This window comes from Rhincodon typus, chromosome 2 (genome assembly GCF_021869965.1).
Source record: "Rhincodon typus isolate 14 chromosome 2, sRhiTyp1.1, whole genome shotgun sequence".
NCBI classification, from domain to species: Eukaryota; Metazoa; Chordata; class Chondrichthyes; order Orectolobiformes; family Rhincodontidae; genus Rhincodon; species Rhincodon typus.
In genome coordinates, this window is record NC_063333.1 from 2,556,007 (window position 1) to 2,572,960 (window position 16,954).

General features: G+C 44.5%; 2 protein-coding genes across 3 annotated transcripts in view; one reads left to right on the forward strand and one right to left on the reverse strand.

Annotated features, from left to right (window-relative positions):
* The window catches only part of bop1 (BOP1 ribosomal biogenesis factor), a 148,138-nt gene extending 144,527 nt beyond the window's left edge, over positions 1-3,611 (forward strand). For both annotated transcript variants that reach the window (XM_048617188.1, XM_048617192.1), the window contains 2 exons: positions 1,067-1,174; positions 2,166-3,611. In XM_048617188.1, coding sequence (XP_048473145.1) covers positions 1,067-1,174; positions 2,166-2,319 — 262 coding nt within the window. In that variant the 3' untranslated portion in view covers positions 2,320-3,611. The remainder of the gene's footprint in view (positions 1-1,066; positions 1,175-2,165) is intronic.
* The window catches only part of mroh1 (maestro heat-like repeat family member 1), a 69,322-nt gene continuing 55,862 nt past the window's right edge, over positions 3,495-16,954 (reverse strand). The window contains exons 33-39 of the mRNA XM_048617580.1: positions 16,547-16,693; positions 15,634-15,822; positions 14,813-14,968; positions 12,799-12,933; positions 9,308-9,410; positions 8,646-8,711; positions 3,495-5,777 (exon numbers count right to left, since the gene is read on the reverse strand). Of these exons, the coding sequence (XP_048473537.1) occupies positions 5,695-5,777; positions 8,646-8,711; positions 9,308-9,410; positions 12,799-12,933; positions 14,813-14,968; positions 15,634-15,822; positions 16,547-16,693 (879 nt within the window). The 3' untranslated portion in view covers positions 3,495-5,694. The remainder of the gene's footprint in view (positions 5,778-8,645; positions 8,712-9,307; positions 9,411-12,798; positions 12,934-14,812; positions 14,969-15,633; positions 15,823-16,546; positions 16,694-16,954) is intronic.

Sequence of the window (16,954 nt, forward strand, 5' to 3'; positions counted from 1 at the left end):
TCGTCACATCCACCTCAATTCAAAATCCACTGAGCAGAAAACCATTCTATCATAATAGCTCAATAAATAAATCTAATCTCTGGGCCTCTGGTGGGACTTTGGGATCACAATTTGCATTTTATTTAATCTTTAAATGTTAATTATTGGTTAGACTAGTATTCACATGTGTATAAACAAGAGTAAGCCACTCGGCCCTTCAAGCCAGCCCCACCGCTGGCTGATCTGATTGTAACTCCAACTCTACATTCCCGCATATCGCTGATAATCTTTCATCGCCATGGGAATCAAGAATCTATCTACCTCTGTCTTAAAGATGTTTAAAGATTCTGCATCCACCACCTTTTGAGGAAGAGAATGCCAAAGACTCATCCCTCAGAATATTTACTCCCTATCTTCTGTCTTAAAAGGACACCCCTTTATTTTTAAATTGTGACCCTAGTTGTTTTTTTCTTGCCTGTCACTCAGAATGTCGTGATAGGTTATTTTCCTCAACTGTTCCAGTCCACGTTCTGTAGTTTCCATAGAAACACAGAAAATAGGAGCAGGAGGAGGCCATTCGCCCCTTTTGAGCCTGCTTCACCATTCATTAGGCTCATGGCTGATCATTCAACTCAATAACCTGTTCTTGCTCTTCCAGTTATTTTTCTGATGGATTCCTGCATTTTCCCCACTGCTGATGGCAGCCTGATTGGTCTGTAATTCCCAGTATTCTCTCTGCCTCCCTTATAAATAGTGGGGTTGCATTAGCTCCCCTCCAACCTTTAGGAGTTGTTCCAGTGTTTATAGAATTTTGGAAGATGATCAGCAATTCCTCCACTATTTTGAGGGATAGAGACCTAGCAGCACAATTTGTTTTCTGTTGAATGATTATTCGCATAGTAATAGTGTTCAAAGGTTCAGGGAAAAGGCAGGAGATTGGCATTTGGTAATGATGGGCTGAATGACTGTGCTGGAGTAATTCTGGATCTATCACCTGGTCAATATATAGCATGTTAATCCCTCGCTGAGTGTTGAGACTGTACGCCACCATGTTTGATTTAGCAGTACATATTTACTCTGTTCACAGGCATCACAAGAAAGCTCTGCGGGGAGTAGCATTCCATAAACATTACCCACTATTCGCCTCCGCATCTGATGACGGCACTGTCATTGTCTGCCATGGAATGGTTTACAGGTTTGTCTATTCCTTTGTTTTTTTTTTCTGTTTGACTGCCTCCCTTGACACATTTGGTTCACTAATGTGGTTGACTCTTGGCCACCCTCTGAAAAGGCTGAGGAAGACACTCAATTCAAGGGCAATTAGAGATGAACAACAAATTGTTCTTGTTCACATCCAAACGATCAATAAAGGAAAGAAAATGCTGCTTTCCTTGAGTGAAAAAGCCAAGAAGAGATTTGATGGAGTTGTTCAAGGTCATGAAAGATTTAGATTGAATAAATCAAGAAACTAGTGACGGACCAGCTGTTAGAGGACTCAGTTTTGTGGATGATTGATACAAGAACCAAAAGTAACTTAGTGAAACATTTCCTCACTTTCAGTTACAAATGTGAGGACTGCAGTGCCCGAAACCATTCCAAAGGCATTTGGATAGTTACTTCAACAGGAAATGTAATGGTTATTGGAAAAGAGTAGGAGACTGAGACTGATTTAAATAATTCACCCAAAGATCTAAACCAGCAAAACATGCCAAATAGCTGTGTGATTCGATGTATGTTTCCCTCTTTGTTCAAATGCCATGTTAATTTTTTTTTAATGGTTTTGACCCTCCCTGAGCTTTGTGTTGCATCCTACCCTCTGACTTGCTGGCAACCCAGGGTAACATAGCACCCCCCAGTAGACACAGCTATTTGAGCAAGTTGATAGAGGTTCTCCCTTTGTTCACTGCACAGTCAGTGTTCAATTGGCTGATCTCTACTGCACTGAAGATGTAAAAGTACTATCAGAGAGACATTCATTCAGGGTTCCTGTTCCTAACTGTGCTCTGGTCTGAGCTGTGGGTTGTTGGGGACATGGGCCTGTTAGCCAATGCAATGGGAAGGGTGATGTTGGACAAGTTACTGAAGAGCCACTGTTTCCTGCAAAACTACACAGGGTATGAATTAGTACCAGGAGGGGAGAGAATTTAAACAGTTTATGCCAATGAAGACATTTTTTATGTTTTCAGTGACCTACTCCAGAATCCATTGATTGTTCCTGTGAAGTTGCTGAGAGGCCACGAAATCACACGAGACCTGGGGGTTTTGGATGTGACTTTCCACCCAACCCAGCCCTGGCTCTTCTCATCGGGAGCGGACTCCACCATCCGCCTGTTCACGTAATGTCTAGCTGCTTGTACTGACTCAACCAGACTTTGTTACACATCCGCCGTTCCTCTCAATAACATTTTTTTAAAAATTTATCACTCTTCCCTTCATCCCACTACATCAAGCAGTGGATGGGATGGTGATAGTCAGTGTCTCCTGCCAGCCTTTGAGAAATTGGCCCAAACTTTTCCCACTAAGCAGCAGTTGACCATGTGATGCACACTACCCTTCCCATGCATTGAACTAATCACAAATGAGACCCTTTGCTCTCCCATTGTTACCTCCATATACTTCCCCATGCAGATTCACTTAGTATTTCAATGGGATTTACACTATGGCCGGCCATCTCTCAGGTTAGGGGCATGCAGGGCCAGTATTTCTGTTTAAAGGGTTTCTTCCCAAAGTACCAGAGCAGCCACTGAGATCACACAAGTTTCCAGTGTGTTTGGCTCAAAATAGGAACAAAACAAATCCACCTCATCTTAGAACCCCTGACATCTAGTTGTATCCTTGTCCTGTATTACCTCTTATTATTAATAGCATCATTTTCCCTTCATTCTGAAAGTGGAAACTTATTGAAATTTATCGACTTCCAAGGATGGATATTCCACTTCTTAATATGGGAGAGCTGTTGGCAACACTGAGCTAGTGTCTCTAGCTTTAAATTCCACTGGGGACTTCATGGTCAGGCTGCAAATCTTTTCATCAGGCCCTAGTGGCAGGTAGTAACAGTGTAGCAGACTAGTAGACCACCACTGTAAGCATGGTTGACCACTAGTCTGTGGTGACCAATTGCTAGCTAGCTGTTCTAGGAAGACAAGCCATGGAAGCAGAGGCATATGCCTTGTCTGCCTCATTATATGATCACAGAAACCCATTCCATTTCCTCCCTAGCCAACGTCTGCGTTTCCCTTTCATATCATCCACTTCCATACAAGTTGAATAATTATCCCCACTCTAGATCAAAATGCTGAATGTTTAATGAAGGAGTTGAACACTTAAATCTGCCTTTTCTTTTCTAAGAGCAATTCCTGTTTCTTCACGTAACTAGAGTCTCTCAACCCTCTTTACCATTCTGTAAATGAGCTCTGTACCCTCAGCAAGTGTCTCATCCTTTTTTAAAAAGTCTGGCAACAACCGGAATTGAAACAGGAGATTTGTTGGAGAAATAAAATGGAGCCAGAAAGGAATGTTTTTAAATCAGATATACATTTTTAGATCTTTGTATAATATGTACCATATTTCCACTGATTTACATTGATATTACATTCAGCAGTTTTATTATTAAAGACATCTCTACCATTTTATTAGACTTGATTCATTTACACATTTAAAAACAGTGCCAGGCAATTAAGAATCTAACCATTGCTAGGTGTGGAGTTCTGTAAACCACTTCCCTTGTGAATCAGGGAACAAACTGCCTTCACATATCACTTTTTAACACTTTAATTTTCTTTCTGATGATCTAACATGCAACAAATGGAGGCTGGGTATTTGTAACATCTTTAAGTGATATGAAGGGGGGTTGGTGGGTGTAAGCCTCGCTGAACTATTAGAATTAGTTCCTGGAATCTCCAATCCAGCAGGCAGCCAGCATCACTGCTGTACCTGAGCTTTAGGGTCACTGTGTGCATATCTACACCAGCATTGGCCACCAACTCTGTTTCGGTGACAACAAGCTTTTGTGCCAATTCCCAGTTTCTTGCAGGTCCTATGCCATGTTGAAACTGATGCACTGGCAGTGAAAAGTTAAGATCCAGGTCAGTGTGCTCCTGGGATCAAAATTCAGTTTCTGGATAACAAATATTAACAGAAAGCCTAAAACCATAGGGACAACACAGAACACTGCCTTCTTCCTTCTCAAACAAGTTACCACAGCAAGAGGCAGCTGTAGAACCCTGCATGAGAATTACAACCTAGTCATCAGTCCTTATTGGGGACTGTTAGAGGGCAAGAAAAGAAAAGGGCAGAAGTTCAACCAAAGACCCTCTGAGGCAGAATGAGAGGCTGACATTCAACCATGTGGCAGTCTATCCCAGGTGACTTCCAATCCATCGAAGTGGCAGCAGCTTCAAACATTCACAGATTGGACCTTCTACTGAAGGTAGCCATTGCCAGGTTAATGGTTATTTAGTCTAGGAGCCTACAGTTTTTACTGCCCACCTTCATGTAGCAATTAGATTCCACTCTATCCCCAGATCTTAGGTACAGGTCATTTAGCAGCTACACAGATCTGTATTTGAATTCACTGAATCTTAACTTGCTTTTGCTGTAGAGAGGCATGTTTTTTGACAGAAAAATTAGCATTTTGTGCCCAAGTGATGGAGAACAATGTGAATCAGAATTAAACAGCTCAAACTTAAGGCCAGAAAACTCATTTATAAATGAGCAGCAACTACTAGTGTGCTCATGACAGTTACTCAATCTAACTGGAAACCTGTCTTGTTCTGGACTCTCTCAAAAAGAGAACCTGGAGAGTCAAGGGGCTAGTAAAGAGATGAAAATTGCACAATCACTTCTGGATTGGAGAGATATCACACATGGCCTGTTGGAGAAGCTGGGATTGCTGTTGCCAAAATGTGACACAGTTGGAAGGCACAATTCATCCATGAAACCATATTTTGGGATCACTGTTTTTAGAAACTCGCAACTTTAAATGAAGGAAGTGGAAAAAAAAAAATCCAGTCGTTCACTGTGAATCAGCCACATCCACTGGTCCATGCTAGAAAAGAACATGTGGGTAAAGGAGTGGATGCCAATGCTGCTCACATTCATTGGTCCGGCCACTGCCTGAGTTTTTCTGCACAAGGTGTAGGCCCTTAGCCACTGCGATGGCTTCTTCAGCAGAACCATGGCTGCATCAGGCTCGGTCTATTTCAGGGAAAGAAACAAAACACCCCAAACAAGGAAGCATAAGGAGTAACTCCAATAAATGAGACATCTCATGGGGACCACCCCAGCAACAGAATGGGATCAACATGTGGGGGGAAAAAAAAACCCTAACTAAAAAGGTAATTGTGTCAATACCCTGACAATTCTGGAACTGGTGGTAGAGACTGAATTAAATAGAATTGGAATGAATTTGGGTTTTTGGAAGGGAAATGGGGATACAGACAAAGGTGTGAAAGAGCAAGTGATGAAGAGGTGGTGAACACCCCCAGAAGCATGTACCTTGTGAACCTTCTCATAGCCAGGGCTGTATCGGGTGGGAGGGGGGTTGAACATTGTAACATTTGGAGCCATTCACAAACACACTACAGTCTTTGGTTGCAGCCACTGATTGGTCATTGTGCACCCCCAGCCCCTTCCTGTAAACATGAATCCAAGGGAAACCAGTCTCCGAGTGCAGGAAAGGAGAGAAAGAAGCCTCGTCCCACATCCTATTGACCATCACAATTCGTGGAGAAGACTCAGAGCCTCAGCTGCCTTGATCCGGACACTGGGAACACCATCACGCAGGAGCAGAATGATCGCTGGGAAAGAGAAAAGTCTAATTAGAGCATTTCTTCAAAACAGTCAATCGTGCAGACCACCAGGATCAAGACTCTTCCTTCAGGGAGAACTCAGCTACCTTGGTCCCTTCCCATCCCATCCCCCCACGTCAGTATTCAATACAAGAACCACATGGTGACTCAAATGGCAGATTTCATCAGATTATTAAATGAACCAATAATCTCACTTTTGTTTTCCATGGGTTGTAGGTGTTGCCAACAAGGCCAGAATTAATTGCCCTTGAACTAAACTTCTTGCTAGGGCAATTCTAGAGAGCATTTAAGAGAATTATATGGCTATAAATTGAGAGAGGGGAATGTGCAGCGAGACCTGGGTGTCCTTGTGCACCAGTCGCTGAAGGTAAACATGCAGGTGCAGTGGGCAGTGAAGAAGGTAAATGGTACGTTGGCCTTTATAATGAGAGGTTTCGAATACAACGGATGTCTTGCTGCAGTAAGGCCTTGGTGAGATCACACCTAGAATGTTGTGTGCCATTTTGGTCTTGTGTGAGGAAGCGTGTTCTGCTATGGAGGGAATACAACAAAGATTTACCAGATTGATTCTGGAGATAGCGGGTCTGACATACAGGAGGGATTGAATTAGTTAGGATTATATTTGCTGGAGTTCAGAAGAATTAGGGATCTAAGAAACCTACGAAATCTCCGACTAAAATTCTAACAGGGCTAAACAGGGTAAATGAAGGAAGGATGTTTCTGATAACAGGGGAGCCCAGAACCAAGGGTCACAGTGTAAGAATGCAGGGTAGATCATTTAGGACAGAGATGAGAAGTTTCTTCATCCACAGTGGTGAGTCTGAGGAATTCACTCCCGCAGAAAGCCAGAAAAGCTAAAACAGTGATTTCAAGGAAGAATTGCATATAGCAGTTGGGGCTAAAGGGGTCAAAGTATATGAGTGAAAAGCAGAAGCAGGTATTGAGTTGAATGATCAGTTATGATCCTAATGAATGGTAGAGCAGGCTCAGACTGCCAGAAAGGAACATAGGAATAGGAGTAGGCCATTCATCCCCTCAAAAGCCTGTTCTGCTTTTCAATGAGATCATGGCTATCTGCGATCTAACGTCATATACCATATCTCTTAATATCTTTGCTTAACAAAAATTTTAATTTAAGATTTAAAATTAGTTGATCTAGTTTGTGGAAGAGAGTTACAAACATCGACCACTCTGTGCGTAGAAGCGCTTCCTACAATCACTCCTGAACATTCTGGCCAGGATTATAGACTATATCTACCAGTTCTAAATCCCTATCTTTTCCTGTTAATGTCTTAAAGACTTCAATCAGATCAGCCCTTAACTTTCTAAATTCTAGAGAAAACAGGCCTAATTTGTATAAGCTCTCCTCATAACAACCTTTGAAGTCCAGGTATCATTCTTGTACTCCCTCTAAGGCCACTATATCCTTCCTAAGGTGTGGTGTCCAGGTCTGATCTCAATACTCCAAGTCGGGTTTTATATCACTAGCACACCCTCTGCATCGTCATACTCCAGAGAATGGCCTACTCCTGCTCCTATTTTTTATGTTTCAAACACATTCCAGTGGGTCTGTAGTCATATGCAGACCGGATCAGGTAATGATGGCAGATCTCCTTCCTCAAAGTAAGTCACGTTTTACACTCAATGGTCCTGATAGTTGTCACAATCAACATCACTGACCTGAGCTTTACAATCCACATCCAGTAATTAACGAAATTCCACCAGCAGTCACAATGGGATTTAAACTATTGGCCCAGACCATTAGGCTGGGTTCCTGGATTACTAGCCCAGAGATACTACCACTAAATCACTGCTTGTTTGCACAACATGTGAATTTAACATGTTTTTGGGGAGGGGGAGGCAGGAGGTGACACGAAAGAGAGAGATAGAGAGAGAGAGAGAGAGAGAGACAAAAGCAAGTGTGTTGTTTGTTTTGATGCGTGTGTAGGGTAGGCCTGCCAACTCTGGAACTTCTCAGCCCCGGCTGTGCACAAACTACCAGACAGGGGCGGCCGCAGCAACAGCCCTCAACTCAGAGCCAACAGGAGGGTAGTGTGGGGATAGTAACACAGTGATATACAGGGGCAGGAAGGCGGGGGAGTGAGAGGGTACTGAAACGGGTGGGGGGGGGGACGCGAAGAGTGCTGTCAGGGCTGGGGGTACACGCTGATCTGGGTACGGAAAGTAGATTACCCGGGTGGGCAGGGAGACTGAGAAGAGGGTGTGCAAAAAAGAAACTGGGAGCGGATGTGAATTTTGAAACAGGAAGAGTTAACAGTTTGAAAGCAGCCAGCGTACAATAATGTTATTTTTTCAGTAGTTTGTTTTTATTATGAATTTGAGAAAACTTTAAATCCTGCTCCTGGGAGAGCCTCTGTATGAACTTTGATTTATCGCACAAACCTGGTCTCTGAACTCGTCCCGACCACAGCTCTCAGATCCCGACTGCATTGTAAATCAGCTCAACATTCTCCCCTCCCTCGACTTCCTTTGGACTCCTTTCAATTAGTTCATTGACTGCAGTAAGCTGAGGCAGCTTCATCGCAGGATCGACTCCATCAGCAGAGGTACTGGGTTCCTTTCCTGCCCGAGACCAGGTCTCGCTTTCACAGTCTCTGCTCCCAACCGAACAGCTGCTTTCACTTAATGCCTCAAGTGTTACAGCAACTTTACACTAACTGGGACATCTCCCTTACACCATATAAACACCCACGCAAAACACCCTTAAATACCCACTCAGGGGGGTACACAAGGGACAGCCCTACATGTCAGCTTAAGGTGCAGTGCTAGAATGATGTAGTGTACATATACAACAAACCACAGGGAGGGAGGGAGTTACCAGCAATGTTCACTCACCTGTGCACACATGCTCAAGAGAAATGGACTGAAGCTCTTCCTGTGACAGATTGCCCAGGAGAAACCCTGAGAAAAAACAAACGTTAAACCCTCCATTCAACAGAATTCTTTAACCTCAAATGAAATATACTGCCTAATCAGCAACAATTAATCTATGCACTCTCACATGCGCCGTCTACATATTATTGCCCCTCTCCCCAAACTCTCAATTAGATTCCACCCTGGAACCCTGCTGTTACTCTACATATAAAGCCCCTGAACAGATTCTGGTCTGTAACTCATTCTGCGTAATTGTTAATTCATATATAATACCCCCCACTCCTGCCTCAAACCAGAACTCCTCAATTGCTTCCTGTCTGTAACCCACTCCCAGGTATCTGTTATTTAATGATATAAGCCACCCTGAGCCCCTCGATTAGATTCCAGCTTGTAACTCATTTCCAAGTATCCATAATTCTGCATATAAACCCCCAAAGCCCATGATTAGTTTCCAGTATATAACTCACTCCCGGGTATCTGTTATCCTATATATAAACCAGCCAAACCCCTTAATTAGACCCTGGTGCTTATAACCATACACAAGGGGCTTTACAGCCACTGCTTTGTTTCACTTGTGCCCTGTATCCTGTCCCAGCCCTTTCTGCTTGGAAGATCTGGTTTACCTGTGAACATGACAGCATTTCCCCGAATCTCAGGCCACGTGCTCTTGAAGAAGGAGACATTGCCCATTATGTAGAAGTTAACCTTCTCCGGGAAATCACTGATCTGGAGGAGGAGCAAAAACAAGAGAGATCATGTTCTCATCCACTATCTAACTAACATCGCTAATGTTAGCCTGATAACACCTGGCTAACTCACCACTGACCTGTGTTCAAACAAGAAATCAATCTAGGCTCCAATTCACGAGGATCACTGAGGAAATGCAGTAAAGGTTTGCATCTGAACGTAGGCCTCCCAGGGTTTGGCCAGGTTAAGGCAAATGGCTCATTTGATGCTAGGCCAGGACATTTTGCAAGAATATCACTTCATGGAGAACACCAATATTTATACTACATGAGAGGAAAATATTGATTGGTTTGCAAGTGAAACAAACAGCAATGGCTATAAGATCCCCTGTGCATGGTTCTTGGCACCAGGAATTGATTGAAGGATTTGGGGGGCAGGGGGATGGTGAGGTGATGCTGTTTACATTTAAAATAACATGGGAGTGTATAACAGGCTGGAGTCTAATTGAGGAGTTCAGAGAGTAGAGATTTGGTTTATCAATAGAACAGATATTCAGGAACAAGTTACAGACTGGAATCTAATCAAAGGGTTCAGGGTGAGGATTTATTAGATAAAATAACATACACAGGACTGAGTTACAGCTGAACTGTAATCTACACGCCAACCAATCAGCACTGTCCTCTCACGTAATATAACCAAACATTGATTGTGCCCTTGAACTGGTATTGTTGTGAACGTCGGAGATTTCCAGGAAGCAATAGGTCAGTGAGCCTTGCATCAGTGGTTTGGAAATTATTGGGGATGATTATAAAGGACAGGATTTACTTGCATTTGAAGAATGAACTTATTAGTGATCATCAGCATGGCGTTACACAGGGAGGTCTTGTCTCTCAAACTTGATTGAGGTTTTGAGAAAGTGATGATGACAACGACTGGTAAGGCAGTAGGTGTTATCCAAATGGACTTTACTAAAACATTTGACAAGGTCCCTCATGATAGGCTGGTCCTGAGATAAAATCACATGAAATCCATGGTGAGTTGCCAAATTGGATACAAAATTGACTTGGCCAGAGAAGACAGAAGGTAGCTGTGGAGGGGTGTTTTTCTGACTGGAGATCTGTGACCAGTGGTGTTATAGTGTATTACAGCACGGAAACAGACCCTTCAGTCCAACAAGTCCATGCCAAACATAATCCCAAAGTAAGCTAGTCCTACCTGCCTGCTCCTGGGCCCATATTCCCTCCAAACCTTTCCTATTGAGGTACCTACCTATCCAAATGTCTTCTAAACATGACCATTTCCTCAGGAAGTTCATTCCACACACGAACCACCCTGTATAAAAAATTTGCCCCTCATTTCTTTTTAAATCACTTTCCTCTCACCTTAAAAATGTGTCCCCAGTCTTAAAATCACTAATTCCTAGGGAAAAGACAACTACCATTGACTCTATCTATACCTCTCATTATTCTATAAAGGTCACCTCTCTACCTCCCATGCTCCAGTGAAAAATGTCCGACCTATCCGGCCTTTCCTTATAACTCAAAGCTTCAATACCCGGCAACATCCTGGTAAATCTCTTCTGAACCCTGTCCAGCTTAACAATAACCTTCCTATAACTGAGCGGCCAGAACTGGACACAGAATTCCAGAAGAAGCCTCACAATGTCCTGCATAACCTCAACACGACTTCCCAACTCCTATACTCAAAAGACTGAGCAATGAAGGCAAGCGTGCTTATGCCTTTTTAAACCACCTTGTCTATATGTGATGCAAACTTAAAAGAATTATGCACCTGCACCCCTAGGTCCCTCTGTTCTACAACACTACCCAAGGTCCTACCATGAATTGTATAATCCCTGCCCTTGTTTGTTGTACCAAAATGCAATACCTCGCATTTATCCAGATTGAACTCCATCTGCCATTTTTCAGCTCATTGACCCATTTGATCAAGATCCCTTTGTAATCTTAGAAAATCATCTTCGCTGTCCACTATGCCACCAATTACTAACCATGTCTTCAATATTCTCATCCAGATTATTTGTATAAATGACAAACAAGAGGATCAAAAGCCGATTCCTGCGGAATACTGCTGGTGACAGGGCTCCAATCCGAAAAGCAACCCTCCACCATTACTCTCTGCCTCCCGTCGTTAAGCCAATTGTGTATCCAATTGGCACGCTCACCCTGAATCCCATGTGACCTAACTTTACTAATTAGTCTACCATGCAGAACCTTGTCAAAGGCTTTACTTGTGTTCAAGGACCAGATCTGGGATCTGTGTTGTTTGTATTTTATATAAATGTTTTGGATGAAAACATTGGTGGTCTAATTAGTAAGTCTGCAGATGACACAAAAATTGGTGGCATTGTGGATTGAGGATGATAGCAAAGGATACAGCAGGATATAGATCACTTGGAAAGTTGGGCCGGGGAAATGGCAGGTAGAGTTTAATCTGGAAATGTGAGAGGTGATGCATTTTAGGAGGTCAAATGCAAGATGAAAGTATACAGTAAATGGGAGGATCCTGAGGAGCATTGATATATAGGTGTATATATATATATATATAGATCTTCAGGTGCAAGGCCATAGCTCCCTGAAAGTGGCAGCACAAGTGCATAAGGTGGTAAAGAAGGCAGGCAGCATACTTAAGTTCATTGGTCAGGGCACTGAATATAAAAGTTGGCAAGTCATATTGCAGCTGTATAAAACTATATAGTTAGGCCACATTTGGAGCAGTGTGCACTATTGGAAGGATGTGGAGGCTTTCAAGAAGGTGCAGAAGAGGTTTACCAGGATGCTGATTGGATCGGGGTGTATTTGCCAAATGGAGAGGTTGGACGGACTGTTTTTGCTACAGTGTCAGAGGCTGAGGGGTGACCTAACAGAAGTATCTAAAATTATGAGGGTCACAGGTTTATTAAGGGGAGGGGGAGAAATTTTAAAGGACATGTGTGAAGCAAGTTTTTTTTTTAAAAAAAAGAGGATGGTAGATGCCTGGAACATGCTAACAGGGGAGGTGGTAAACACAAACGTGAACAGGCAGGGAAAGGAGGGATAGGGACCATGTGCAGGCAGATGAGATTAGTTTACAACAGCATCGTGGTGGGCTGAAGGGCCTGTTCTTGTGTTGTACTGTTCGATGTGCTGATGATTACAAGGTAAAAGCTTCATCAAAATGTCTTTTTTTTCAGCAATACTCAAGTTCTGTACAACCAGAAGACTACCTGATGCTGGACTGTTCATTTTTAAATCTAAGGTTTATAGATCGTTGCCAGTGTAAGGTATTACAGGATATATGAGGAAAGGCAGAGTTGGGAGTTTAGTTAACTGCAATTATGAATGGTGGTATAGGATTTAGTAGTAGAACAGCCTCCTCCTGCTCCCCTGCCGCTTGCCAAGTAATGCTTGTATCTGAATGGAACACTCACAATGAGTTTCGCCAGGTCGTTGATGAACTCTCCGTAGTGTAGGTTTGCTTCCTCCAGCAGGTGTTTCTGTAACATTGCACTGACACTTTCCGAGCCCATTAAAGGGCCTACTGAACGCAAGGTAAATTTACAGGCCTACAGAGAGATAGAGAGAGAAACAACCTGCTTACAATTACCAACAAAATGTCCTCACGTCTTAAAATTATTTGTATGCATAAAGTAACCATACTGCATGGGGTAAAGCTCCTTCTACCCTGTTGCCCATTAAACACTTCCAGCATACTGTTAGATAGAGTAAAGCTTAGAACATAAGAACTAGGAGCAGGAGTAGGCCATCTGGCCCCTCGAGCCTGCCCCGCCATTTAATAAGATCATGGCTGATCTTTGAGACTCAGCTCCACTTACCCACCCACTCACCATAACCCTTAATTCCTTTACTGTTCAAAAATGTATCTAGCCTTGCCTTAAAAACATTCAGTGAGGTAGCTTCAACCACTTAACTTGGCAGGGAATTCCACAGATTCACAACCCTTTGGGTGAAGAAGTTCCTCCTGACCTCAGTCCTACATCTGCTTCCCTTTATTTTGAGGCGATGCCCTCTAGTCCTAGTTTCACCTGCTAGTGAGACAACCTCCCTGCCTCCACTTTATCTATTCCCTTCATAATCTTATATGTTTCTATAAGATCTCCCCTCATTCTTCTGAATTCCAATGAGTATAAGCCCAGTCTACTCAGTCTCTCCTCATAATCCAACCCTCTCAACTCTGGAATCAACCGAGTGAATCTCCTCTGCACCCCCTCCAGTGCTAGTATATCTCTTCTCAAGTAAGGATACCAAAACTGCACACAGTACTCCAGGTGTGGCCTCACCAGGACCCTATACAGCTGCAGCATAGCCTCCCTCTTTTAAACTCCATCCCTCTAGCAATGGCAGACAAAATTCCATTTGTCTTTTTAATCACCTGCTGCACCTGCAATCCACTTTCAGCGATTCATGCACAAGGACACCCAAGTTCCTTTGCACAGCAGCGTGCTGCAATTTTTTACCGTTTAAAACATAGTCCATTTTGCTGTTATTCCTACCAAAATAGATGACCTAAAACTTATCAACATTGTACTCCATCTGCCAGACCTTTGCCCACTCACTTAGACTATCTATATCCCTCTGCAGACTTTCAGTGTCTTCTGCACACTTTGCTGTACCACTCACCTTAGTGTCATCTGCAAATTTTGACATACCACACTTAGTCCCCAACTCCAAATCATCTATGTAAATTGTAAACAATTGAGGTCCCAACACTGATCCCTGAGGCACACCACTAGCTACTGACTGCCAACCAGAAAGACACCCATTTACCCCTACTCTTTGCTTTCTACTGGTCAACCAATCCTCTATCCATGCCAATACATTACCTGTAATACCGTGCAACTTTATCTTGTGTAGCAGCCTTTGGTGTGGCACCTTGTCAAATGCCTTCTGGAAATCCAGATACACCACATCCACAGGTTCCCCATTGCTTTCTCTACACTGTCCCCGAACACTCCCAGGACAGGGACAGCACAAGGTTAGATACTAAGTCAAGCGACCCCCATACTGTCCCCATCAAGCACTCCCAGCAGAAGGACAACGCAGCATTAGATATAAAGTAAGCTCTCCCTACACTATCCCTGAACACTCCCAGGACAGGGACAGCACAGCGTTAGATACAGAGTAAAGCTCCCTCTACACTGTCCAGCTTCAATGTTACAGAGTGCTGTCTGCCTTTGCTGCTCCAATCTAACACATTCCCTCACAAAGTACCACCCAGCACATTCTCATTGCTGTGAACTCAGTCTATCACATCCAGAGTAACCCAGGTTGCGCTCAGCTCTGACACAACCCCAGGAGACCATTGGGGAAACCGACCCAGACTGAAGGTGAATAGTTTGGGTGTGACCCCCCCCCCCCCCCGGGAATTCCTGTCCCCTCAAACCCCCTGGGCCTTTGCCCAGCTTGCCCCCTGAGACACAGTACCTTCACCACCTCCTCACTGCTGTCGTTCAGATGCAGCAATAGGCTGACCAAACTCGAATGAATTTGTTCCACAAAGTCAGCTTTCGATTGGCCATCTCCAAACCGCGACAGGTTCCCGAAAACCGTGAAAGCGGCAGCTCTCACAGCGTCCTTATCCTGTAGGGAAAACATCAACTCTGTGAAACCTCCAGGAGCTCAGGGTGACTGGGGGTGGGAATCCCAAACTCCTCCCTGGGGCAGCTGAAGAGAAAAGAGAACACAATCTGCTGCCCCAAACGGTCACCCCCCGTCATGGCTGTGCAGCAACATTCAGCCAGCCTGGGACCTCTTCCAGTAACATGCGAGGGACACCGTGAGTCATTTGTCTTCGGGAGGGGAACAGACCAGGAGACAAGACCCTGTTGGGTCTGTACTTGACCCAGTCAAACCGCCCTCCACTGCCTTTTCCCACAGGAATCTGCCCTAATGAGTAAGCAGACAGTTTCTCCACACATGCTGCAGGAGAAAGTACATTTAGAAATTTTCATTCATAGATGTCACTGAAATTCACGAACATATAAAACAAATGGAAAAGATTGCTGGAATATTGGAGTTTTAATCCAGGAATGTTATCCACTGTAACTGGGCTTAGCTAAGCTCTGTTTAAACCTCTTGGTGGGGGTGGGGGGGGTGGTGGCGGTAACTGGGCTCTTTTCCAGACTTATACCTGACACAGACATTTCAGTTCCCAAACCTTTGCTACCACATGGCTTCCCCCACCCACCCCCCACGCCCGCTACCCACTCCCCCCTCCAATGCTATCCTGTGCTACACCCCCCCACCTTCTCGAAGAAGGGGCGGATGCGGAGGGCGATGTTGATCAGGATGGGCTGCACGTTGATCTCATCGAGTTGCTTCAGGACCTTGGAGAGGCCGGACATTGCCTCCAGCGTGATCAGATCGTCAGGATCATCCTTCTCGTCCATGCCAGCAATCATAGCCGACAACAGCTTGGTCGAATATTTGTGGATCTGCGGGACAGAGAATAACATCAGATTCTGCACCAGCCCAGAGTCTGGGTAACAGCCTCCCCTCACCCACCATCCATTCCGGTCAAGAACAGCTTCTTCCCGACCGTTATTAGGCTGATGAACAGACTCTCTGACTTCATACAATGTTGACCTTGCTTTGTGCACTTTCCACAGTGTAACCTTGTATGCCTCTCTCTGTCTAAGCTCCCTATGACCGGCCTGTACTTTGGTACACGTGACTACAATAATTCAAATCAAAACTACCAGTGTCCCCTCCCTCCCTGGGCTTGCATCCCGGTCAGAACCTAGAAGGAATAGGAACAGAAGTAGGAGTAGGCCATTCGGCCCCTCCAGCCGGGTCTACCATTCAACAGGATCATGATCTGATATTCCTCACGCCCACTTTCCTGCCCTTTCCCCTCAATTCCCGACTCATCAAGAATCTCTCTCTCTCCCTCTCAGCCTTAAATATACACAAGGACTCTGCCCCCAGTGCTCTCTGTGATATGGAGTTCCAAAGACTCAGCCCTGAACCAACATCCCTCCCCATACCCTCTACCCAACCTACTCCCCTGCCTGCACACTTTCCCTGGTCTGCCCCACAGCCAGGTGGCTATCCTTCCCTCCCCAAGCCAACCCCGACCTCCTTCAGCAGTACCCCCCGCCCGCCTCTCACTGTAGGGAATAGTGGGGGTTTCAAATCCACAGTGGGTACAGTCCTGACCTTATGGGGAACTCCATCAGCAGCATTCCCCAGACCTCTGATGGTTAACATTCGGACAACGCTGGACGTATCCACGAGGCAGGGCAGCAAACTGCTGAGCAGGGTATCAGTCAGGACCAGGTCAGAGGTCACACGGTGGTTCAGTAACTGCAGAAGTCAAACAGTGGGTCAGAGGTCAGCTGGGCCGTGCCATCACAAATCACCTTGAAGTACCATCCTGACAAACAGCCTGCATTTTTATAGCTCTTTCACAACCTCAGGTCCATCCCAAAGTGGCCTCGCAGCCAATGAAACATTTTTCTCAAGCGTAATGGAGGGGAAGCAGCAGCTGGCCCATGCACAGCAAGATCCCACAAACATCAACATGACAATGACCAAATAACCGGTCTGTAGTGTTTGCTGGGGGGG